Source organism: Ascidiella aspersa, chromosome 3, assembly GCF_963924565.1.
Source record: "Ascidiella aspersa chromosome 3, kaAscAspe10.2, whole genome shotgun sequence".
NCBI classification, from domain to species: Eukaryota; Metazoa; Chordata; class Ascidiacea; order Phlebobranchia; family Ascidiidae; genus Ascidiella; species Ascidiella aspersa.
This window is the reverse complement of record NC_139449.1, coordinates 18,916,956-18,934,695: the sequence shown is the minus strand read 5'-3', so window position 1 is coordinate 18,934,695 and position 17,740 is coordinate 18,916,956. Positions and strand designations below refer to the sequence as shown.

Sequence of the window (17,740 nt, the reverse complement as noted above, 5' to 3'; positions counted from 1 at the left end):
TTGGGTGGCGAGATTTTCAAAACTGATTTTTTTAAGAGTCGCCTTGAAAACGTGTTGTGAACCACTGGTCTAGGGTATAGCACATTTATTCAGGGTTAAATAAGTCAGCAACCAGCCATATCAGCATATTCTTTTGTTCGCCCACGCAACTTTATAAAAAATAATTGCCAACCCAGGTCGGGCAACTTAATTTTGTATAGATACACACTTACATTAGCATAAATACCTGTGATTTACGTTCTGGCTCTAGCACTAATCAAGGTACACTTGCGGTGTCGTCGAAAGGCTTTAATAAGTCAAGATAAAATATAACAAAATAATATGCGAACTATGTTTACTTCATACTTTTGTTTAAATATTATGTTTAAAAGTCTGAATTAAAGGCATGTTTTCTGCAAAAAAATACATAAAACCGCTTGAACATGTAACCCTAAAGCACATCGTTTACATTGTGGCTGATAAAACAGGTAAAACAGTATTATCCAAAAACAACGGTATTTATTTATTACTTTGCAAATTTCCTCTAGTGGGGCATTTTTTCAGTGATTATCAAAGCAAAAAACCTCGGGGACAGAACAGGGTTTTATAACAGTCGGGGCAATGTAGGAAGGAACGGAACAGTTATTAAACTATATTTAAGTTCTATGCACATGACTGTTGGGTCATGGAGTGTGAGGTGTTTAGGCAAGTAATGGCTAAAAGATAAAACGAGCAAGAGGCTTCACAGTGTTTACAGACAAATTCGTTCAAAAGCGCGCGTAAAGACTAAAAAACGATACAAGTTTAGGTAACTTGGCGTGTAGGCAATCGGCATAAACGTTGTGCAACTTCACAAAGCATCAAGTAGTAAAGAGTATGGCGGAAATACGTGTGAACAAAAATCTAATCACAAAACGACCAAATAAGACGTTAAGCGTCGACCTTCTCGCTACGGTCAGACTGGAAAACGTCGTCAATGTAGGCTGAAGGGTCAGGTCGGTCCACTTCATCGGGTGGCTCTGCAAGTTCGAAGTACTGCAGTGATTGGAAGGCGTGCGAAGAGGTGTCATGAGACGTCCGCAAGTGGCGCTGTTGAGCGACCAGCTTTTCATGACGTAAGCTGTGGCAATCGAAGGTTGTTAATAAAGGTTATCCATTAGGGCAGTGCTTCTCAACCTATGGGTCGCGACCCAAAATTGGGTCGCTGTATGATTTGGTTGGGTCGCCGACTGCAGTAGTCACATTTATCAATTAACAAAATTAAGGAAGCAATACAAATAATGTCTTAGAATAAATATTAAAATTGGAAATTTTTTATGCTAATGCCTATGTTTAGAAGCTAGTTTTTATTTTGCTTGCCAGAAAAAAAAAAGCTTAGTCGTCATACTTACGCTTAATATTTTGTGTCGCCGCGAAAAAAGGTTGAGAAGCACTGCATTAGGGGTACTTGGCGGATCACGACAATTAGGATGGATATGTATTATGTATAGTGGATACTGTAGTCCAGTGCTTTTCAACCCGTGGGATGGTACGCACTTGTGCGGATAAAAAATGTAATGCGGATGACAAACGTCGTGCTGATGAATGTGCGGATGAAAATGTTGCGTGTTATTAGTTTTCATTACGTGTAATACAATAATCTGATAAGCTGGTGCGCCCACTCATGCGTTACATGCGTACAGTAATTTAATCTCGTATAGTGGTTCATTGCAGCTTAAAACCCGTTCGTTGTTATTTCACATATAAAACTAAAGGTTGCAAACTCACTGTGCTTGTTTCGTGCGGATGAAAATTTTAAAGGTTGAAAAGCACTTCTGTAGTCAATGAAACGAGTAAACAACACAAAAAAATATTAGACACAATGTACGAAAAACAACAACTTAAGAAATCAGCAGGTAAGTTTAAATTAATAACAAATACATTAGTAAAACCAAATAAAATAATAAATAAAACGTTTAAAACACTACCGTTTTCCCGAGCTCGATTTCATGCTCTGACGCACTTCGTCCAGCATCTTCGTTTCGTCGCGTTTGAAGAAGTTCACGTCGGTGATGAGAGCGCTACGCGACAAGCGACGCGACAGGCGACGTCGCCACTCGTCACTGGCACCGCCGCTGTGAAACTATATAAACGATCAGAAAAAAAGCAAACGGGTAAACCACCTTTAAAATACAACGCAATTAAATCAAACGGCAAATAACCAAACCAATTTAGAAGATCTTCCCACTGAGTTCCTTTCCTTTTTCCCCCGGGGCTTTGCACTGAGTTTAGAGCTTTTAATGTCTGGCGAAGTGTTATCCTCACCTTCCTCGTCGGAGTCTTCCGAGCTATCGTACTAAATAAAAGCTATATTAAACAACGAATAAAGAAAACTAACAAATATTGGTTCTTCGTTTCATGACGCAACCTTACAGTTTAATTCAACAATTATCACCTTTACAGGTTAAACAATATAGTCAATTAAACTGTTCAGACCGTAAGAACACCGGAATGCCCGTTTTGTGACACTTAACATTTAAGCAAAGTTGAACTATGTGTAACACCATGTTCCAAACTTAAATCATAAAAAACATTTTCAAAAAAAATGTGTGGGCCGGGTAAGTATTCAAAAACTGAAAAGGGTCGTGAAACCAAAAGGTTTGGAACCACTGGACAACAGGACACGATTTAAACATGTTGAAACAAGGTGGCCAGAAAAAATTGTTCAACGTTTACCTATAAGAAAACATTATATAAAAGTTGTTAGGCCCTAGAATAAACTATACCCTATTGCTGTCCTTAAGGATCTCGTGATCTGGCATACTAAGCGGATCCAGTAGAACTTCAGGAGGAACCATAGGATGTTGCCAGGTGGATGGATCATGGACGTCCCACGGTTTCGACTGGCCGAATGAACCTGCAAAAAACAACCGACGATCACGCAACTTTAAATACAGTAGTATTTTCTCTCTTATTATTTCTTACCTAGTTGAATCAAGTAAGATGATGTATTAGTTATTTAAGAGCGACTAGAACGATAATGAAAATTTACAAAATATGTGTTGCGGCTTTATTAAACAATTTATGAATTACAAATCGAAACGAATCGTTCCCAAGTTCAGAAGTATTCAGACTTCGGAAGTGTCCAACATTTTCACTTCGAAGAATTAAATTCGCTGAAATCGGTTTTGCATGTATATTCTTTTACATGAAATAGGCTTAAAACATATCCCGAAAGTTAGCGAACTGCCCTGCACATGTGATCGCCTCACCAATAAAAAGCCCATCGGTCGTCCACACTCTCGACGTGAAGTCCGGCGAAGCGGTAAGAATGACGTCATGTGACTCGACCAAGTGAAGCCACGAGATCGGTTGCACGTGACACCGCCAGTAGGCGACGCGTGACGGCGGTATCGAGACGTTAGGACACGTCAGGCCGCCCAGATCTCGAAGTGGTTTGATGGCGTATTTCTCGATGAACCATATGCTCACGAACCCTGTGGCGGGCGAAGATTGTGAGGTGGTGAAAATTACGTTTATGAAATACGCATTTTTGTCAAGCGACAATGAAGCATATTTCTGCATAACCAACAAACGTAGAAGCGTGGTGCAAATTTTCTGCCTGGCCTGCCCCTGAGCTTTAGTGTCATTATTCCAAATAAACAAACTCGTTTAGGGCTAAGTGTACGATACAGAGAAAGGACACTAATATGTTCAAAGAGTTTAGGTTTTTCGTGTTTTGATACTAGTTATATGGCCTAAAAATACTTACGACGGCGACAGGCTGCACTGGCAACGACTATTGTCTAAAACTGCTGAAGTACCACAGGGAAATTACTGAAATAACGGACTTCAGCCACAAGACCGAAATACGAACAACATCAACGTCGAAAAAAAAACTTATTCGGAATAAGATCAAAATAAAACTATAAAACATATAATAGTCGTAAAACCGTCAAAGTCAGAATAAGTCCTAAATCCGTCGGATTTAAATGGTCTGGCCTATACAACCTTTTACCTAACCCCTAACGGCGCCGTTTAAACTAGGGCGCCCAAACGTCGACACCAAAATGGTCGATGCCAGCCTGACGACCCCCGTTCGTCCCATACCCTCTCTCTGTGCAGTTTAAGGCGTTATTTTAGTGATTTATGACTTAATCTGACAGGTTTAGGTAATATTCAGACGATTTATACATATTATTCTGTCGTGGATATTACTACGAATTTGGCTTTATTAGGTCGTTGATCTTAATGTTATGGTATTATAGATTATTTTGCTTTAAATATTGTTGCTTTGTAGGTCTTATTGTGTGTTCCCGATATAACGCATATACAGTATTGCAATGACTTAATGACTTTACTTAACTTATGATTTGACTTAGACTTAAATCGCGTGGGCATTTTTATTAAATAAATTTGGTTAGTGATTAACCCCAATCACTCCTTGTGAAACAGTCACGTCACGTTTTTATTGTTTTAAATGAAAATATGGCTAATAATAATTATAAGATTTTACCAATTTTAATAATTCAGCATATTATTTCGATTAATATTACTTGACCTGCTGTGACAATGACTTGTACGGGGACTCCACTTGCTATTTTTTCCTATAACATGACATAAGTTGCTTTGATAATGGTTTGACTGTGATTTTCAGTAATTTCCTAAACACTTAACAAAACTGTGCATATACCACAAACATGCAGATGAATCAAAACTTAATGCTTTTAAAACTCGAAACAAACCCAAGTGATCGCCGACGAACAGCTCGCTGCCGTCCTCAGACACGGCCATGGCGCAAACCGCGGCGCTGCGTCGCGTCGCACGCCACCTAGCGTGGGCCACGCGGGATTGCGGGTCCCAGAGGATGACGGAGCCGTCCGAGCAACCGGCGACGAGGGCGGCGTTGTCTTTGCGCGCAAGTCGGGCAGGTATGAAGGCGATCTTGTTGACCGCTTGCTTTCCTTCGTCTTCGTCTGAATTGAGCAATAAATTATTATTTTTAAAGTGATGATACGATCACATTTAGCTCCAACCCGGAGAGTCGACTTGATTTAAAATTCCGTTAGATTTGAATTGGACGCTCACCACTATGACGACTGCAAACGGCTAAATGAACTGAAATCCCCAAAATGCTGTTTTGCTGATCATATTTTAATGAAGAAGAAAAAAAAATCTTGAGACACGCTTATTAATCTTGGGTGGTAGAGGTTTTGTCTTATAATTAACCGTGCAGAAACTGATGTCTTAAATTGTCTTTTGGCAGTATCAGCTACGCTACTTATTCTCAGCTTTATAAAACCATATTAATAAATTAGTGAAAAAAATCGTTTTCCATCAACATAGGTAAATTACAAAACAATTAGAAAAGAGTCTACTGAGTGACCAGAAACCTATTTCAAGCTTGTTAATTGCGAGCTTCGTACTACTATTTCGCAACTGCAGCACCTTCGCTCATTTGTGGGGATATATATAGGTTGTTGACCTTTGCAAAAATTTTGCAAAAAACAAACATAGAGCTGTAAAAAGCTGTGTATTTACCTTCAGTAAGTTCGTCATCGAAAGTTGGATCTTTGCTCGCAAGATTAGGTAACCTGCAAACACAAACAACTCCATTAACATGCGAGAAACATATCTTTATTTCGATTTACCCCCACTCGCTAGACAAAATTTGTTTTGGTACAAGGCGCAACTACTTATTTAGTGCTGTGTGAAGCATCTTACCGGTTCGTAGGGTAGGGAATACGGCTGATAATATGACCCGAAATGATGTTCCAAACGATGATAAGTCCTTCGTAGGAAACCGTCGCTAGCAGGTTGGGAGATCCAAACGTAACAGAAACGATATCCTCCGTGTGACCTCTTCTCTATATATCAATTTTGCAGGGTGACTGAGTAAAATAATAATCGGACGAAAATTGCCGTTAACTGTGTTATTGTTTTTACAGATATCCTTTGTTGGAATATTCAAGTATCGGTAGAACAAAATGTATGAAACGTTTTTAAATGATAGTTATTTTAAGCAGCAATCGTAACGGTCCCATGCGAAATCCATTTGACCATCCATGTTTGACGTTTAAGAACTATGTATCATACGGAAAAAGTAAGGCGGGTAAATTAAAGAAAACAGTTTGGTAGGACTGAAATTTTCAGACAACATGGAGAAATTTTTGACGAGTGTTATTTCTTCCAGGCTAGTGCTGATTAGTTGGCAGTCGCGGAGAGTTGTACCTAATTGTGCTTACGCAAGTGACATGTTTAATTAAAGGCCTGTCGCTGTGGAAAAGCTATTATAGTGCTTTCTTTAAAACCAACGTTTTTTCGGGCGACCAATTACTTTCCGACAACGTTCGCCTAATTATTAAGTGTCAATCAAGTATTAATTAGGCGAGCGGCGAATGCCAAATATATATTTTGTAATTTGCTTTAATGAATTAAATTGGAAGTTTAACTTTCTATCGAAAAGGGCGTTAGCCACCAAGGTCAACTTTAAGGTCTATATTCAGCGAGGTTCTGCGAAGTGTAACTGTAAACGCATTACTTGGTTACGCATTACTGAAAGTAAACCTAGTAACTTTGTATTTTTTGCAGCACAATATTTGACGGTAAAACAGACGTTTGGTTGTAAATTAGAACTAAAACACAATATTGTTTTATAAAAATGGACTGAATTTTCTAAAGAGTTCAGTGTTGCATTTCACTCCCTATAAACATACATAAGCAAAACATTAAGTTATGGCAACGTGGTACTTGCATCATGTTGCATGTTTTTTTTTTATGGGTTTGATATTCTGGATTCGTTTATCTGGATGCGATACATAATATTCTAGAATTCCCTAGGATTTTACTTTAAACAACCCTAATGCCAACCCAAGACAAAAAATTAAAAGCCTACTAGATCATCCGGCCAATGCGGGTAAGGCCTTTGAACGTGATGAAAGAAGTCGGTCTCATCCGCGAAAATGTTTATTCTGTGATCCCAACCGACAGCAATGACGTATCTGTTCTTGTTCATTTGGACGTATGCGCAATCCGATACCTCGTAGGTACAATTCTCTGCAAAAAGTTTATAAGAAGGTAAAATATAATGTTGTAACTTACCAGTAAATAGCAATATCTTGATTTAGGCAAAACTACAATAAATTTGGTTTATAAACATTTGGTATAGATTTTAAACTGGAATTAGGCAGCTTGGTTACAAAACATAATTTGAAGGTTTTTCTATCGTGTCTGTATGTTGGGTAAAAGTTGCCTATTTCTACATATTTTGGACTAAAATGGTTGAAGGTTTTAATAAGACGTAATAAGAATATCAAAGCCCATACAGAAGTAGGTATCGTTTTGGAACGTTGTTGTTATTCGAATCGTTTAAAATGATACCTATTTCTGCATGGATATTCTTATTGTGATATATTTTGAGTTTTGTGCTTCTATGTGAATACTGCTCGGCAGCAAATGAGTTGACCAACTCCAATGGTTTAACATCTGGTGTTTCTTGATGATTTTAAATTTGATGACTTGGAACGGCGGACCTAAACAATTTCAAGTTTGCTAAACAAACTTTGATGAAGCTAAAAGCATTTCCGGTAAAATTCATTGCTATACTTGAGAAAAGTGGTTTAATTTGAAATATGGACATATATTACTGTGTTTGTTTGCATGCTCGCTTATTGAGGCTATATTTTCAATTTTATTAACTACGTTTACGGGACGCTGATGATACGTAACCAAAGAACGTTTTATAACCCACACCTCTTTCCAGCGACCTCAGGCAGTGTCCGTTGTTGTAGTTCCACATCCGCACCGCTCCGTCGCGCCCACTAGTGATAAGCCGGCGACCGGATGAGTCGAACGTAAGGCTCGTGATGGCACTGTCGCCGTGAGCTTTGTTAAACTCGAACATAAAAGTGCCAGTCTCGAAGTCCCATAGCTTAACAACCTGTTAACAAATAATACATCCAAGTGGTCTGTCCTGATATACATAACCAGTGCGCTTACAGGTTCTGCAAAGCAAGTTTGTTTTGGCCCAGTTAAAAACACAAATGTTGTTTAAATTTCCATGTAAAACAAACCTATTTAACAAGCAAGGCCTTTTGGATTCAAACACGATTATAATTCTTGGTACAGTGTTTTTTGCGCGGAAAATGGCACTGACACTTACTGCTTTCAAGTAGCGAACTAACCCTCAGCAATTCTGTTTAGTTAGAATGCCAGAAAGTTTTTAGAATGCCAGAAGTGGCCGACCTAATTTGAAATCTTACCGATCCTTCCGAGCAGGTGATAACGTGACCAAAGCTTGGGTTGTGAGCGCAGCAGGTAACTGCTTCACTGTGAGTCACCGACATTTCGCCCGCCAGCTTTGCCCTGAAAACCACAATCTAATGGATAAAAGGTAGCTCAGTTGCTCACACATCGAAAGTCAGATACAACTGTACACTTAGGCGCAATGCTAAAAACGAAAAAACACGAAAAATATCACACGGCAGTCAAACAAACAAAAAAGGCGAAGTAAATTTTCATTGTTAAGGCCTAATACTGTTTTCTGTAAGCAACCAGATTTAATTAATTTTGTTGTTATATTGTTATATCCGAATGCAAGTTCAATGAAAGATAAGCTGATTTTTAACTTTTTAAAGTTTTATTTCTCTCCAGCTCCATCTTTAACAAGTTGCCTGATGGACACCAATTTAAATGTTTACACATTAAAAGTGAACATTAAAGATAAAACAAGCACGAAGTTGACACCACAAACGAAAATTCAAGCCAGAATGTCACACGTGCACTTACATCCTAAGTCGCGATGCCAAATTTGACGGCATCTTTTGACCATGTCTGCAGTAAAATGTGATTTAAAAATGTTGTGTTTAATAGAACTAGTACATTGTCTCTCAAAATAAACTGAAAAACAAATTTACCAAACACGTTGATGTCAATATCCAGCCCGGGCATGGTACACAATGTATTAAATGTGAAATCCAATATTTGAGCACGTTAAATGTTTTTAAACAAACTTGTATTAAATGTGTAAATTTCTAGTAAAATAACGAATTTTTAATTACTTTTGGGTGATTCGCAAAAGACACATTTGGTCGGTTGCTATGGCGATGGCTCGGCAGTGATGGGCGTAAGCGCATGTAACGATGTCACCTTTTATCTTGTGAAGTTTCGGGTTAACCGTCGCAAGACAATTCTGCTCCATTAAATCCCAAACCTGCAATGTACGACGTACTGGTGTTTAGGCGTCTGAAACAAGCTAAAACGAAAAGCAATTGTTGCTGGCATTCCATGTCTATCCTTGGATTTCGTACATTCAACTTGTATAAGCTATAGGACTTGCTAACCGTTTTCCATAAAGTACCGCAATTTAAAACAAATCCAACCAAACTCCAAGTTGGCACCAAATAGGGTAGTAATATGATGACCAGCAGTTAGTCACTAATTTAATAAAAAAATGTTTAGCAAAGGATGTAAAAGGTATACATAAAATCTTATCAGCCATCCACCTACCACTGAGAATCTGGATTACGATCCACTGATTTAAAGGCACTAACCAATCTCTCCGAAACTTATTACGTTCAACTAATAAAAATAAAATTTATTCTACGAAGAAACACTTTGTAAAGGAATACCTTCACACATTTGTCGGCGGAAATACTGAAAAGTCTCCCATCCTCGCCAGCTATTGACAAAAAGACGATTGGCGAGTTGTGGCCTCTTAGCAAGCCAGTGGCCTTCTGCGGAACGTAAGGGTTCCACAATCTTACTATCCTGTCCATTCCTGTATGTGAAATACATGTAGGGAATGTTATGTTTAGGTTACATTTTCAAATTGACACTATGTGTTTTGTAAGTTTTTTTGTTGATAAAATTCCGAATGAACAACATTGAAGCTGCAAAAAAAAAACAAGGAATGGGATTTTGACCAACTTTGCACGCCGCTTGAAATTGCTAAAAATCAAACTAGTGAAAACTACAAAAAATAAATAATTATATATGTAGTCCTTTATAGGACAAAATTAACGTCAGGTTGGCGGTGTTAGCAGCATTTTTTGCCACAAACCTGTTTTTGTTGTGCTTAGCATAAATACTTATTCAAGCCAAACGTGCCTCCGGAGGCCATTATGTTGCTGGAGCGACAGAAGTCGAACGTCTTGACACCCTTGTAAACGTAGAACACCGACTGGTCTGTCTTCTGGCGCCGCTGGGCAACCATTGTGGGACTCTTCTTAACGACTCGCAAGGTGGTTCCAGCCTCTTTGTTGGACTGCATTGGTGTTGCCGAAGTACCCGGGGATATGACCTGGCGCAGTCGATCCAGGGCGGTACTGGCAGTTGTGCAGCCTACGTTCAGTGTTTCAATTTGGATTATTCAACTATTACTACTGTTTTGCTTGTTTATCAGATTGACTTTTAAAACTGTTTTAAAAACTGTCTAACGTGTGTATAGAACTCGCATCACATGTAACTACTAACCTCGCACAAGGGCAGTGGATGCGTGGTTGGAAGACGATATTACTGATCGTAATTCGTGGAAGTAGCGCAGCTGTAAATGTTGTAACCGAGCCGTTAGGCAGCTATCGATATTTTGGTATGAAATAAATACAACAAAGCTATTTAGATCACTTTGTGAAAGCAAATGCATTAGAATAACTTGGATTATATAACTAAAAATTTCACCTTTTAAAAATAAAAATTCTCCTAACTTAAATGAAAATATGGGTTTTGCATGAACAAAAAACAGTAGTAATTTCTGTACAAAGCAAAAATAGCCGAAAATCAACGATTACTGTTGTTAAAAAGGCGGTAGTGTTAAACAACTATAGGCATTATCAAAAATCTGTAGTACAACTAATAGGCACGAAAATAATCGCAAATGGCAGTCAAGACGTAGGCAAGAGGCTTTCGATGAACAATCAGCAAAAAAAGATTTTAATCGTTCTGACCTCTGTGACCCAGTCCTCGTGAACCTTCCACTTGACGAACGAGGAACCCGCACCGTGGGCCACATCTTGGATTGTCACAGTAGGGATTCCGTTGACCTTGGGCACCTTTTTCCACGCACGAAGTGTGTCACCCATCGATTCCAGCATGATGATACTTACGCAGCCCTGGCGAGTTTAAAACAACGCGATTTTTTATACAGATCAGTCGTCGCCGTTAGTTGTTTCTAAGAAGCTCAAAAAGATTAATATATATTTGAAAAACAATAGGATTTAAATTGAAGCGATTAAACTCGTGTTGTTTTCACATAAAAATAATTCTTTAAACATTTTTCGTAAGGTTGTTTGCTCTAAAAATCTAAATGAAACAGCTATAAATCATCAATTTTCAACAAAATATTAGAAAATAAGAATCTCAATGCAGTAAAAGTCGAACAAATAAATTAACACATAAGATGAATTTATGTGTTGTTTTTTTCTATTTTAACCCGACCTGGTCGTCGCCGTACGCAATGAGGCACTGATCAGGCTCCATCTGCTGCAAGTCAATCCTGAGTGGCACCGCGTCAAGTCCGATAATCTGACAGTAGAACTCGAAAGTTATGATGTCATAGAAGTGCAGCTCGCGCTCTCCGACGCCGACCAACAGCTTGCTGTGCGCTGGAATCATAGCAACGTCCGTCACCCACTGGGAACAAAAAATAAAGCGTGGTTGCTAGAGTTGTTGTTAGCTTTAGTGAACTTAATCAACTCGGTGGAATCTTTAGATGAAACTAATTTTTTCAGAAGGCTAGCAGTCAATACATAGTATTCTCAGACTGTTATATTTTGTTTGTAACATAGGCTCCAATTAGTTATTTGTTTCCTTCTTCCTCTAAGACAGGGGTTCTTAAACTGGGGTCCATCGAACACTTGGGGGTCCGTGAACTAGTTTTAGGGGGTCCATGAACGCCCAATTAAAATATTAGCTTTGTATATTTAAGAAGTAAATCAATTTATCAAGGTAAACAGTTTAATAAAAAATAAAACGGTTTTGCACTGACTGTATTAAGACTCAATTTCACTTTCACAATTTTGGACCGAAATCAGAAGATTTATCAAGTCTATTTGTTTTGTGACTAAAATTTATGACGTCATTTTTATTTTTTTATGGCCTACCGTGGTCCACGCGAGCCCAAAAAAGTTTTAGGGGTCCGCGGTAAAAAAAGTTTAACAACCCCTGCTCTACGAAGATAACTGTATGTGGAGCCTATACTACATTAGAAACACTTTTAATTTATATGATAAGCATTACCACACCTTTGAAGTAAAATTTAAAATCGATTTCAATACAAGAAACATAAAACTTCTAAATAGAGAAATCAGGTGGCACTGTATAAAGACAAATTGTATTTGATTCTCGACAAGCTTTCGCACAACCGTGCTTCATCAGGTCAAAGTATAAATGAAAACAATTAAAATGCACGTAAAAGCACAGGCGCAAGTAAAAGGCGATAAGAATGGTGACGTCTAACATATCCACAGGCACATGCTCGCAAAAGCGTGTTACTGACGCAAAAACAATTATGATATAACTTCTAGTGGCCTTTTACGACCTGTTTTGTGCATTTCAATTGCTTGGACCTTGACCTGATGAAGCACGGTTGCGCAAAAAGATTGTCAAGAATTAAATACAATTTGTCGCCAAGAGTGCCACTTATTTCCATTTATATCTACACACTATAGCCAATACCAACTGTATAATTTTGGCCTACCATGGAGGGTTTGTTCACAAATGAAGGTCGTTCGGCCAGGGCGCTTTCCAAAATTGACTTAGTTTTGCGCAGCTTCATATCTGGCGACCAAAAAGTAAGAAGTCCGTCCTGTGATAAAGCAAACAGTACTTGGTTAAGTTGGCTGTCAATCGACAACATGGGTAAGTAATTTTTAAAGAGACTACTTCGTAATCAGGTTGTTGGGACAAACTGTCAATTCGAAAACTAAATGCGTGTGTTGGATATATGTGGTTTGATCGATAAACGGTATGTTATTTTAATTCGTTGGTAAATTTGTTATCTTTTCAGAACAGAAGGTAAAATCACAAAGTTCGAGTTGTCAACTTGTAAATCCAGGGATAGGGATTAACACGACGGCGCACAACAAAAGAGAAAATTTACAAAAACAGGGCGAAGGAAAATCGCCTTTGTACCACGGATCTGTAAAAATATTATGCTACGTGTGCTTTAAATGTTTCTATGGTAATACAAAAGTGACTGCCATCGAAAGGGTTATTCGAGCCGCCACGAGTGTCAATGTTGTTTTACGGTTTGTTTAGGACACTGCATACTGTCAGTCTGGGTGTGACTTTTATTAAAAATATTTGTGAAGCTAAAATGTTCTAAAACAAATTTAAAACTTCCTACAAAGAGACCAAATAACTTTTATATCACCGATAAAAAAATTTTATGAATTAAAAAATTAGGCAAATATGGCACCTGCTATAAAATAATATAAACCAAATAGGAAGAGCCAAACACAAACAAAACATATCGACCGTAGTGTCAAAAAAAATCTGCGTTTAACTACACAACTTTTGATACAAAACGGTGGTTAGGTGCCGTTTAGCGCGTTTGCAAAACACTAGTTGACCCCACGCCAAGCGATGCGTTCCAAGGCAACCCTACACTAGAGCTAAACAATGCGACAAACCACAATTGGATACAACCCATTGTCTTCCGGGTCCACACGCCCGAGTCAAGAGTCTGTTGTGTTGCGGAATTCAACATGACGCCGATGGCTAAAATCGATTGATATACGCGATCCTGGTCGTGAAAAGTGAACATGTTTAAGCTTATACAAGGCATTTTCAGCTAACTATCATGGGGTTGAGAGCGGGGTTCAGCCAGTTATCCTTTTAAATAGAATATGACTATCTAACAATATGATTTTTTTTAATTGTTGAAAAGTTTATAGTTACGACAGGTTGTATGATAAACACTGTTTAAGTGCACAACCTTAACCACAAAACCTTTATTCATTAACCACAAAACATGTATTGCCAGTAATTCCAGTAACGGCAAATGCGTGAACTAAGAACTTTCGCTTTGCGAAAAACGTTTAGTATTCGCTCAACGCCCAATATATGACAGACAACCTGTCCAGCGCATATGTAAGAGGAATCCGAGACACAAATGATGCGCAGGATAGGAGATTTGTGGTGAGGAGTGGACGAAGATGAAGTGATGGCGGGTAGCGCGAATCCCGTTCTTTTGGATCGAAGGATCGCTTCTTCTTTCTCAGCATATTCCAGTTGCATGTAAGTGCAGAATTCGTCCTAAAACGAAAAGTTCAGAGAAATGTATTAAGAATTGCAGCTGCTTGAATTGACTATGATAGTTTAACACAATATTAGGCGATGTTCGAAGTCTATTTCTTAAAGATAATCCTACACGCAAAACATTTATTTAAAATTGGTATCGAGCATTTCAAATTTACCCAATCAATTTCTCCATCTGACGAAGAATCAATCTTCATAAACAGTGCGACAATCTGCTCTTCATTCTGCAAATTATATACTACTTTAAAATGATTTTAGTTAGGGTAACATGTTAATTAAACGAAGTATAACATTTAAACATACCCTTCCTTTTACACCAAGGCAGGTTTTGACAACTGTTTTAAACTCATCAATGTCCAGTGTCCCACTTCCATCAGTGTCTGCTTCCTTAAATTTTACAAACAAAGTCCATAAATCCATTATATATGTTTAATGCTCGGCCTTCAACACATTGCTTTTAAACAATAATTGTAAAGACCACCAGCAATACAAAACATACATCCAATCATTTAAATTCTTTATGAGCGGTGGCCTATTGAAACGTTACTCGGGTGCTCTTGACTGTCAAGTGATATAAGTAGCTGATTGAGGGAGGAACTCTTTAAAGCACTAAAAGCAATAAAATCATACTGAGGACACACAGTTACCTCAAAAGCAGTTTTGATCTTATGCAGTTGTTCTAGAGTTATCCGTTCCTCGATCTTTGCAATAAAATTTAGATTATTAAAATTTTTGTTTTGACAAGGTTATTTCACACCAAACTGGCGATATTAAACATATTTCCATATAAAAAATGATAAGTGACCTTTAAGCTAAGTGTAATTATTTATTTAATGGAAGTTTAAAATTAAGTAAGAAACAATTAGTTTAATAATACAATAGCAACGAATATTATGCTCACACAAAACTGTTACCAAAATCACAGGAGAGTTACAAATTCTTATACTTGATACTTAGCGGGGAAAAATTAAAATAATTATAAAGGCTATTGTGTTTAAAAAGTACAAATTGTGTAATCAGTTACATTTAATAGTACCTTTTATTATGACAGCTGGGAGAAACCCTTTCTTATAAAATACATCAATCATTGTCCAAAAAGATATAATTGGTATATATATGTTAATGTATATATACATATGTATTTGTTTATTCATAGCAAAAAAATGCACTTGAAAAAATACTACTGTCATTAAAATTGAAATTGCAATTTAACACCTCTATTGCTTAGTGGATTATTAAAGTTACTGAACTGTTAAAAAAACAAGTCAACCTTTATCTTTTTCATTGAACTTGCAGGAGTGTTAAGTCTTGTCAAAACTTTAGCATTTTCACCAATTCCATCAACAGTACACAATGTCAACCTGCGATCTAAAAATTTGTATTTACTTTTGAATAAATGTATAAAACAAAAATTACTAATTTGCTTAATTACATTATGTTAATTGCTTTCTAAATTTGTTTTTAAGTCGCTGAATAAGAAAGCAGCCTAACGACACAATATGGTAAAATGTTGCTTTATTTTTTATGATAACTGTTAAGCTTTTACAAATTGTTTGAATATGTAATAACTGAATAACTTACCCAAAATAGGTCTTGAGGGTGGCTTTGCCACAGCCTCTACTGGTACAGCTTGCAATGGGATAACAGATGAAGTTCGAGTAACATTTGCTGTAGCAGGTCGAATTTCATCCCCCAATGTGGAGTATGAACGTGATTGCATCTTTGCATTTGCCGATGATGGGCGGATAACAATTTTATCCTTCTTTTGAACCATGCCAGCTGGCCGGCCAGTAGTGGCGCGGATCATAGTGGTTTATTTTTGGTTCAGAACTTGGCAGAATTTCTGTTGTATAAATATACTGCTAACTGGAAATTTGTAGGAAATTTATTATCATCATTGTTAAAAATTGTATTCCTAGTGTACCTTCTAACTTGTAGTATATAAATTTGTTTTCTTGTAGCTAATTATAGTGAAAGTATATATAATTCTAAAAAATAAATATGCAGTATAACTATTCATTTTTTTTCAGTCGCCCATAATATAGCAATATAACGAGGGCCAGCCTTTTTATAACAATAAATTATCAAAATACAATTCAAAATAGTTACTGTTATATACATTTTGTTTAATTTGCATTTTTACCAATATGTATACATGTAACTGGAATAATTCACTTTTGTATCACTCTGACAGGAAATGGCTCAGTACAATGACTTGTTTAGTTACTGTAACTGTAAATCGTAAAGGTAGAATAGTATAGGGTGGGATATTCTATTTTAGTTAAGTGGATGTGTCGAAGATAGGGCTGTTGAGTCATAGACAAACTCTGGACTCAATAAAGTCGGCTAATTTGGTTGGAGTCTGATCCAAGATATGACTTTATTTTCTAGGCTGTAGTCATACTTTAGGAGTTAGCTTAAGTTGTTGGTAATTGACTTCATTCCCCTCATATTCACCCTACTAATTGAGGTATGCAGGCCATTGCAATCACATATCAGACAAGATAAAGCATGCTAGAATGCTATTGGTTCCGGAGCAACATCAAATTAATATGGGCATTTCAGATTTGGTTTGCTTTACAATGCAGCAAATTTTTTTTTTTTTTTTTTACACTAACATTTGGCCGAATAACCTTGAAAACATCATCATTGCCAATTGTGCTTGTTTGACCTTAGTGATTACATCATTTAGTATTCGATAACTTTTTGTCAAAAATATTGGGCTCATTTTGAGATTTTTGGTGTGCAGCGCCAAAATTTGAGATATGCAATCAAGGTTTAATGCACCCCTGAGATTTGAAAATCGAACACAACTTTAACATTTTCCAGAATTTAGGTGTTCATGTTACTAGACCAGGTGTTTTTTTAATATTTTTGAATATTAATTTGTTTTGAATATTTTTCGCCAAAAGTGTGATTGCTGGAAAGGTGTAGGCAATACAAAGACTGTGTAAAAAATTTAACTTTATATCGTCACAACTTTTGGAGATATTGCCCAAAACCACATCCGGAGCGCCAAGTTCGCCCAGGTGGTTTGCACCAGTGCCCAGTCACAGAATGTAAAATAAAACATTCCTAGGGCTGACTCCCGAGTTATCTTTTTTTCGATGCCCAAAGTTATCTAGAAGGAAGTTAAATAGCGGCCTTTGTTGATGTCAGGATTTCGACTCTCACTGAAGAATAGTCACAGCGGCCAACGGCTTTAATTCTTCATCCTTATAGCAGTTCACCGACTGATTCTATTTGCTTATAATAAGGCTAAATGTTAGATTAATAGTTTTTCATACTATTTAGAAACAAGATTACATAGTACAACTTACCATACAAAATACCATTGAATGGTAAAAGGTTTCATGCTGTACCTTACATACGGTGATATTCCACAAATACAAAACGAATGGACGAAAATTTCATGGGGACAATTCTTACAAAAGCGTCCCTTGTTTCCACCGCAATGTTCACAAGGTGGCGTTGTTTTAAATTTTATCACCAATTTTAAATATTCAAGAGACTTATACCAAAATAT

General features: G+C 37.3%; 1 protein-coding gene across 2 annotated transcripts; it reads right to left on the bottom strand.

The window, feature by feature from the left end:
- Nucleotides 1–273: 273 nt before the first annotated feature.
- Nucleotides 274–17,658, bottom strand: LOC146160573 (cilia- and flagella-associated protein 337-like). 2 transcript variants are annotated; one of them, XM_083383565.1, is made up of 26 exons: nucleotides 17,535–17,658; nucleotides 15,796–16,057; nucleotides 15,485–15,582; nucleotides 14,862–14,915; nucleotides 14,518–14,601; nucleotides 14,373–14,438; nucleotides 14,032–14,211; nucleotides 12,653–12,760; nucleotides 11,392–11,586; nucleotides 10,902–11,066; nucleotides 10,432–10,501; nucleotides 10,066–10,299; nucleotides 9,588–9,736; nucleotides 9,018–9,169; nucleotides 8,746–8,790; nucleotides 8,220–8,322; nucleotides 7,711–7,897; nucleotides 6,854–7,014; nucleotides 5,683–5,825; nucleotides 5,500–5,552; nucleotides 4,704–4,934; nucleotides 3,231–3,455; nucleotides 2,745–2,875; nucleotides 2,186–2,314; nucleotides 1,947–2,101; nucleotides 274–1,099 (listed from the first exon to the last, which is right to left on the bottom strand). In XM_083383565.1, exons 2-26 carry the CDS (start codon nucleotides 16,019–16,021, stop codon nucleotides 910–912), a joined length of 3,534 nt encoding a protein of 1,177 aa, XP_083239691.1. In that variant the 5' UTR covers nucleotides 16,022–16,057; nucleotides 17,535–17,658; the 3' UTR covers nucleotides 274–909. The 2 variants fall into 2 exon arrangements, with proteins under 2 accessions (XP_083239691.1, XP_083239692.1); XM_083383566.1 differs by lacking the exon at nucleotides 8,746–8,790.
- Nucleotides 17,659–17,740: the final 82 nt, after the last annotated feature.

Excerpts from the sequence above, each read along its gene's own strand:
- LOC146160573 (XM_083383565.1), bottom strand. The coding sequence starts at position 16,021 with ATGATCCGCGCCACTACTGGCCGGCCAGCTGGCATGGTTCAAAAGAAG. Across the intron at positions 15,583-15,795 it reads ACCCTCAAGACCTATTTTGG|ATCGCAGGTTGACATTGTGT; the intron begins GTAAGTTATTCA and ends ACAAATTTTTAG. Across the intron at positions 14,602-14,861 it reads AGATCAAAACTGCTTTTGAG|GAAGCAGACACTGATGGAAG; the intron begins GTAACTGTGTGT and ends GTAAAATTTAAG.